The 8,121-nt window shown below is 41.0% G+C and overlaps 1 protein-coding gene across 1 annotated transcript; it reads right to left on the bottom strand.

The window, feature by feature from the left end:
• Window positions 1-5,795: 5,795 nt before the first annotated feature.
• On the bottom strand, window positions 5,796-7,355 carry LOC110448916 (uncharacterized protein K02A2.6-like). Its single transcript, XM_021495427.1, has 2 exons — window positions 6,979-7,355; window positions 5,796-6,117 (listed from the first exon to the last, which is right to left on the bottom strand). Exons 1-2 carry the CDS (start codon window positions 7,353-7,355, stop codon window positions 5,796-5,798), a joined length of 699 nt encoding a protein of 232 aa, XP_021351102.1.
• Between the last annotated feature and the right edge of the window lie 766 nt (window positions 7,356-8,121).

Genomic DNA, 8,121 nt, shown 5'->3' with positions numbered 1-8,121 from the left:
ATTCGGAAGAAGTTGTTTTAGGTTTTTAACATATTTGACCCCTGTGACCTTGAATATGGGTGAAGGTCATTCATTTGAACAAAATTTGTAGCCCTTCATCTCAGCATGCTACTGGCCCAATATCATCACCCTGGGCATTTTGGTTATTCAGAAGAAGTTATTTAAAGGTTTTTTAAGACAATTGACCCCTGTGACCTTGAATATGGGTGAAGGTCATTCATTTGAACAAACTTGGTAACCCTTCACCCTAGCATGCTACTGACCACATATCATCTCCCTGGGCAGTTTGGTTATTGAGAAGAAGTTCGTTTAAAGTTTTTAACATATTTGACCCCTGTGACCTTGAAAATAGATGAAGGTCATTTATTTGAACTAACTTGGAAGCCCTTCATCCCAGTTTGCTTCTGGCCAGATATCATCACCCTAGGCCTTTCGGTTATTAAGAAGAAGTCGTTTAAAGTAAAATATTGACGACGGACGACGGACGGACGGACGACGGACGCCGCACCACGGCATAAGCTCACTTGGCACTTCGTGCCAGGTGAGCGGATAATAATAATAATTTGAGGTTCTTATATACGGCTTATAGGGCCTTTGCAACCTGCCAATATCTTTCTCAACTCCCTGGGGAGCATATAGCCGAAGCTGCCATTTCGCCGCTAACAGCTAGCATTCAATAATTATAGCACTGCCTAACCACATACTCATTTACAGCTGAGTAGACTGGAACAAGCAGAGTAAAGTATCTTGCTCAAAGATACAACACAGTGCCATGCCGTGACTCAAACCCGCAACCCTTCTGTCACGAGCCCGGCGTCTTACCACTAGACTACCGTGCCGGCTACCATAGTGAGACTACTGACAGTAGAGTTTGAAATAGTTAGACTTCTGATCTGTACAGTTGGAAATAGTGGGACTGCTGTCTGCTGACCGGTAGAGGTTTGAATAGTGAGACTACTGACCAGTAGATGCAGAAATAGTTAGACTTCTGACCAGTACAGTTGGAAATAGTGGGACTTCTGACCAGTAGAGGTTGGAATAGTGAGACTACTGACCAGTACAGTTTGAAATAGTGGGACTACTGACCAGTAGAGGTTGGAATAGTGAGACTAATCAGACCAGTACAGATGGAAATAGTGGGACTACTGACCAGAAGAAGTTTGAATAGTGAGATCACTGACCTGTGGAGATGGAAATAGTGAGTCTTCTGGCCAGTAGAAGTTTGAATAGTGAAATCACTGACCCATGGAGATGGAAATAGTGAGTATCCTGGCCAGTAGAAGTTTGATTAGTGAGATCACTGACCCGTGGAGATGGAAATAGTGAGTCTTCTGGCCAGTAGAAGTTTGATTAGTGAGATCACTGACCCGTGGAGATGGAGATAGTGAGTCTTCTGGTCAGTAGAAGTTTGAATAGTGAGATCACTGACCCGTGGAGATGGAAATAGTGAGTCTTCTGGCCAGTAGAAGTAAAAATGGTGGGACTACTGACTAGTAGAGGTGAAAAAAGGAAGATTAGTGACTGGTAGGGATGGAAAAAGTGAGACTACTGACCAGTAGAGGTGAGACCAATGACTTGTAGATCAAGTACAAGTAGGAGATGTATAAGTTATTCATTAAATGTTCAATTGTGAAATTAGTGAAGATAATATATCTAGATTGATAGCAATACAATAGATCAAGCAGTAGAATTGACAAGTAGAAATAAAGTTGTAACTTGTAGAAACAGTGACTAGATAGAGACGGTCCTTGCTCCTTGTGTCGTATGGAGGAGAGTTTGGGTGACATGACATCGCATAAGGAGCGTTTGTCACGATGGGATGAGGTGGTGACGTGTAGGCATGCGATTTGTATTGGTGTTTCTGGTAATGTGGATTTCCTGGGATCAATAAGACGGCTTGGGTTACAGATGACAGATTGTTGCTGCTGTAGCTATGGCAATAACTTGCATCTTCTCTCTATTTACTCTGATTGCCCTTTCCATTAAGAGACAAAAAGGCGACTGCTAACCGAACGGGCTTGTGTAAAATCTGGACTTGACCAACGTCCCCAAGTATCACTGATACTACACTTACCCGTGAAGTACATAGGGTGTTACTAGAACTACTCTAGACCAATATTATAAGACTATTTCATGCCCAGGGGTGTAGGATAGGGAAATTCCACCCGAGGGGTTTTCAAATTTGGTAAAGCCGAGGGTTTTGCCAGATTTAAAAATCCCGAGGGTGGAATGTCACTATCCTACACCCTTTGGCATGAAAGAGTATTTCTCTCTTTCCAACCACCAGAATAAGCCCAGAAACCATAAAATGCGTTTGGACTGGTCACTATTTTGAAAATATCAATTTTCCCCCCGAGCTTTTTAGACGAAAACTAATCAGCCAGCCAGATTAAGCATATGCCATATTTGCAAACAGTGTTTGCGTAGAAAAATAAATCACATCTTGCTAACGTGTATGGTAAATATATAGTAAAAGGTTTTAATTTCATCACATTGCCTTTTCCGCATTGCGGAATCGGAGAGTTCAAAATTCATGTCACGTCATTGTTGAGCCATTGTGACATCAGGTCACGTGAAATGGGGTGTAAGATAGAAATTTTCTACACCCCTTTCTTACCCTGGACAGCTTTATCTTACGCACAGAGAAATGAGAGAATAATATATCCTTTGGTTACTTCCAGAGCTATATATGTACACTTGACCAATACCCTGGGGTGATACCAGAAGTAAACATTTGAAATTGTGTCTGGATAGGTACTTAAGTTACATGAATACTTGACCAATGTGACTGGGGTGTTACAAACAAAAAATGTCAAGGTCCTCGTGTTGGTACCGCAGATAAAATTGATTAATGCCCTGGTGAGAAATCCACATCTGCACTTTTCCAGGGAATTATGGTTGTACAAGGACTGCATTTCACTAAATTTAACTGGTGATACAAAAACTGTACTTGATATGTATCCAGGAGTGTTACCAGTTCTACACGAGGGTGTCACAGACTTTAGAACAGATTGGTCTACATAATGATACCTACAGGGAACTGACCAGTCTTTAATTTGAGATGTGAATATTAATCCTATCTCTGGTATAAATGCCTTAGCAAGAGGAACAACCTACAAAGATTTAAACATACAAAGGACGACATACAAGATTGGTTGCGAACATCAGACCATGATTTATTAGCACATAACATAATTAACAAACAATGAAATAACAGTAAATCAATATCATTATTTTTTTGTGCTTTAAACTTAAAACTATGGACCTCCAAATCACCCAAATATTTTACGGCTTGGCTACATGAATTTGATATTTGCAGCAGACATGACATTATGAGTTTGGCCTATAAATAAGACTTCCAACATCGCTAAGCAAAAGACAAGTGCCGTTTTCAGTTCCTGGTTTTTGGTTCCTGGTTTTCGACCATGCCAGTAAATAGCATATCATTGGAAACAGGATATTACATGTCACCTCTAGTGCAGCAAATAGATATGATTAGGATCCAAGACAAGCCACAGGTTCCTTCTTTTTAATTGTAATGGCCGGCAAGAGCAACCAAAGCAAGGCGAGCTAGGCTACCAAAACTGATTAAGTTGTGGATAAGGCCTCGGTAGCCATAATGAAATTGATCAGATTCTCAGGACTTTTAAGAACCTTCAATAAATCTTTCAAAGAAGTCCTATTTGCAGTAAATATTGATGCGCGTCCAGGATATTGCTCTTCCGACTCTATCATGACGATAATTAAATTACACAGACCAAACTCATCCTATACTGACGCAAAATAAAAATGAAAATTGGATTAGCCATTTCTTTTTTATCCGTATAAAACATTTCCTGATGAAAAATAAATTGAATAAAACAAAACTTAATCAGTTTCTTATTCTGTGTAATTTTCTATATACGTTTTGTCATAAGTGTGTAATAAAGAGGCAATCTTGTTCTACGAATGCACTGATAGAGTGGAAAAACATCCATCAAGTTTTATACATGGATTGTTTTCTGCTCGGAATGATTAGCATTGGACACAACTATTTACAGTGGGGCCTAACGGAGTCTGAGCAATTCCTGTACATGCTAGGATCACAGTTTGTGGCTGTGTGCAGCATTTTGATGTTTCCTGTAGATTACGCCTGTAAATACACAACTGTTAGTAGACACATTAATGTAATCCTACATTTGACTTCTAATGTGTAACCAAGGTTTTCTAAGTGCCTCCATTAGGAATCAAACCCGGGGCCTGTGTTCATGAAAGCGGTCTCGTGCTCAAACTCAGATTCAGTGTTCAAGCCAAATTTCTTGTTTTGGCATGAAATATATGAAACTTCACAGTTCATAATTATTCGAGAAGTCCTTCAAAATGTCACTACAGAAATACCTAACTTCAAAGACTGCTAAAATGAACTATTATGGATTCCAGAGCACAGTAATTATCCGAACAATCCTAAATTGAACTGTTCATGAAGAAAAGGCACTGGATACTGAGCTTTGAATAAGCACTCTTCATAAGTACAATAAAGAATTATTATTCATAAACGAAAAACAATAACTTGTGCACTTTTAACATTTAACTCGAAACATTTTCAAGAACATAGTCTTTGAATCTTTTCGGTTGTTTCACTTTACGAACTGGTCGAGTAGCTGTTGGACTATTGGTTGTTTCGACACCGTTGGTTTGTCCTTGAGCTCTCACCTGAAGACTGACCTGTCAAACCTCTCCTTGACTCTGATGATTTTGGCTGACTCAGAGTGATCTGTGTTGGTGGATTAGTTGTACCACTATGACTTCTGGTGTGCCACGGAATATCCTGTGCAGTTGATGATAAATCTGTGGACTTGAGCTCTACTGAAATATCTTCCAGAGATTTTCCGTCAGATGACTAGGCTGAATACCTCACCCGGACATGGTCAATTTGGTGTTTGATCACACGACCATCAGTTAACTGTATCATATATGACACTGGGCCCGTTTGCGATACGATGGTTCCTTCCAACCATTTTTTCCCACTTGCAAAGTTTTTCGCAAACACAGTATCTGATGGTAGGAACTGCCTTTCACGTGCATGTCGGTCATGATAGTCTTTTTGAATCTCCTGCTTTTTAACCACTTTGCTCGTCAAACTAGGCTTGACAAGATCCAGTTTAGATCTTACACGACGTCCCATCAGTAACTCGCATGGTGCTATACCTGTTGTTGTTTGGGGCGTGATACGGTATGATAACAGGAAACGTGCTGAAACGTGCTAACTTCTGTTCCAGTGTTCCCTCTGTTTGTTTTCGTAAACCGTCTTTCAGTAACTGCACGGCTCTTTCCGCCATACCATTTGGGGCTGGGTGAAATGGAGCACTGCGTATATGTCAAATTCCATTTTCGATCATGAATGTAGCAAACTCCTGACTTGTGAAACATGTACCATTGTCGCTCACAACTGTTTCAGGCAAGCCATGTGTTGCGAATGCGAAACCTAGTTTTTCAATCGTCGCTGTAGATGTTGACGTGTTCATGGGAAACACCTCTAGCCATTTAGAGTACGAGTCTATAATCACCAGAAACATTTTGCCCATAAATGGCCCGGCATAGTCTATATGAATCCTGGTCCATGGAGGACTAGGAAATTCCCATGGGTATAAGGGTGCCTCTGGAGGTGGTTTCCTGTTTAGCTGACACAGCTCACGACTTCTTATCTCCTTTTCAATGTCGTTGTCTATAGAGGGCCACCAGACATACCCTCTGGCTAGACTTTTTATGCGATTTGTCCCTGGATGCCCTTCATGCAAAGCGCATAGAATCTGTGCTTATCCCTTGAGGGGAATAATGACCCGACTACCGCGAAGCAGACATCCATCCTCCACACTCAACTCTGTGCGGATGCTGTAGTATGGACTCATTTGGGTATCAGTGTTCTTTGGGGGCCATCCAGATTTTACGTAGCTCGTGATCTTGGCAAGCAGTGGAACTTGCAAAGTCCATGACCTAACCTGTTCCACTTTTACTGGTGAGTCCTCTAGCTGTTGCAGTACCATATTAATATCACCTGGAATTGGAGGTTCACTTAGTTTTACTGCATTGGCAGTCGACTTAGTCCATCCGCATAATTTTTCCGACCCTCTCTGTAGACTAGAGTATATTCATACGCAGATAAAGTTAGTGCCCAACGTTGTATCCTAGCTGCAGCCATTTCTGGGACTCGTCGGTCTTCCTTCAACAACCCAAGTAAAGGTTTATGGTCTGTATAGAGCAAGAAGTGATTTCCGTACAGATATTATGGCCTCTCTGATCCATCCTCTATTTTCATAGAGAGTACAGCTCCGATTCCGTAAGATGAAGCATCACAACACAAAATGATTTCTTTGTTGTGATCAAAATGTACTAAGAGTTCAGCTGACATGAGCAAGTCTTTGGACTTTTGAAATGCTGTCTACTCTTTTTCTCCCCAGGTCCATTTTGTGTCTCTAATGAGTAACTGATGCAATGATACTAGCACAGTGGATAGGTTTGGTAGAAACCTGTGGTAAAAGTTCAGCATGCCAAGATATGCTTGGAGCTCCTTGACTCCTGTTGGTGTTGGCATCTCACTTATAGCTTTAACTTTTCCCTGAATTGGCTGTATTCCTTCAGCATTCACTTTGTGACCAAGGTACACCACCTCCTTTGCTAAGAATACGCACTTAGACCGTTTCAGCCTAATTCCAGCTTGTGTAACTCTCCTTAAGATTTCACTGAGATTTCTTAAGTGTTCATCCCGATCACTTCCTGTGATTAGTAGGTCATCGACTCTAACCACTACATGCTGTAGGCCTTGAAGAAGATTTTCCATTGTCCTTTGGAAAATGCCTGAAGCAGAGGAAACTCCAAATGGGAGTCGGTTGTACCTATATAATCCTTTGTGAGTATTTATGGTGACATATTTCTTGAAGTCATCCTCGAGTTCAAGTTGTTGATATGCTTGACTGAGATCAAGTTTTGTGAACTTTTCACCTCCACAAGTCTTCAATTTTGGGTATAGGGTAATTGCCAAGCTTGGACACTGCATTAAATGTGACCTTATAATCACCACAAATCCAGATAGATTGCTCCTCTTTCACAATGGGTACAATTGGAGCTGCCCATTCCAAGAATTGAACTGGCTCAATCGTTCCTTCCCTCTCTAGCCGTCCTAATTCCTCCTCTACCTTTTTAAGAGTGAAATAGGGTACAGGCCTGGCTTTGAAATATTTGGGAGTAGCTCCTGCGTCCACATATCTATTGGCTTTGACACCTTTCATAGTACCTAGGCCCTCCTTAAATGCCTCTGCATACTTGTCCAATACCATGTCTAGATCATCAGATATCTCTCCAGCTCCTAACTGGTGCATTGTGCGAAAAATATTTGTCCGGTCTAGCCTCAGGTCTCGTAACCAATCTCTACCAATGAAGCTAGGGCCACTCCCATTGATAATTAAGTTGTTAATTGTGTATTAATTCAAGGAGGAGGGAGCCAAGTGCTTGAGAGGCTATCTCACATAATAGGCCCATTATATACCCTGCAGTGAGCCTCTCATTTACACCCCCGTAGGGCGCCACTTCAGCTTACTGACCAATCAACTTCAACTGACCATCAGTCAGCATCAGTCGCAGGGTTGGCTTGGTTTTTCAAATTCAAATGCCAGAGTCCCGCTGTGCTTTGACCCAGCAACACGTTTGTGGCAATTCTATTCTAATTGTTTGCTTTATGACAGACTTTGTCAAATGACATATTGGTGGCAATTCCCTTGGCTCCCTCCCTCTCATGTTTTCAGTTATATCTTTTGTAGTTTAGGTCATGTACATGTAGCTAGTAGGAGAACCAAGGTAGTTTTACTTGTATTTATATATATTACTTGAACAGCTTTTGGGTTCATGTGCGGGGCATATGTCAAGGTCATTGTATGACCCTACACATATGTCATCTTCCGTTGTTTAGGCGATTATATATTATTGCACAATATTACTTATCTTGCATAAGTATTTATTGCATATTATTGCGTAATAAATTACCATGATTTTCTAAGTCCCAAACCTGTCTTTGCCGTGTTCATTTTACATTTGACGTGGAATTGATTGTACTATTACAAGGGGTAGGGTTTTATCCTGTCCCTGATG

This window comes from Mizuhopecten yessoensis, unplaced genomic scaffold (assembly GCF_002113885.1).
Source record: "Mizuhopecten yessoensis strain PY_sf001 unplaced genomic scaffold, ASM211388v2 scaffold4373_2, whole genome shotgun sequence".
Classification (NCBI taxonomy): domain Eukaryota; kingdom Metazoa; phylum Mollusca; class Bivalvia; order Pectinida; family Pectinidae; genus Mizuhopecten; species Mizuhopecten yessoensis.
Note: the sequence above shows the minus strand (reverse complement) of the source record. Positions and strands in the feature narration are given on the sequence as shown.

Bases quoted from the DNA above. Each gene is read 5' to 3' on its own strand.
- LOC110448916 (XM_021495427.1), bottom strand. From the start codon at position 7,355: ATGCACCAGTTAGGAGCTGGAGAGATATCTGATGATCTAGACATGGTA. The intron at 6,118-6,978 runs GTGAAAAGTTCA...AATATACTCTAG, and splicing joins AAAATTGAAGACTTGTGGAG to TCTACAGAGAGGGTCGGAAA.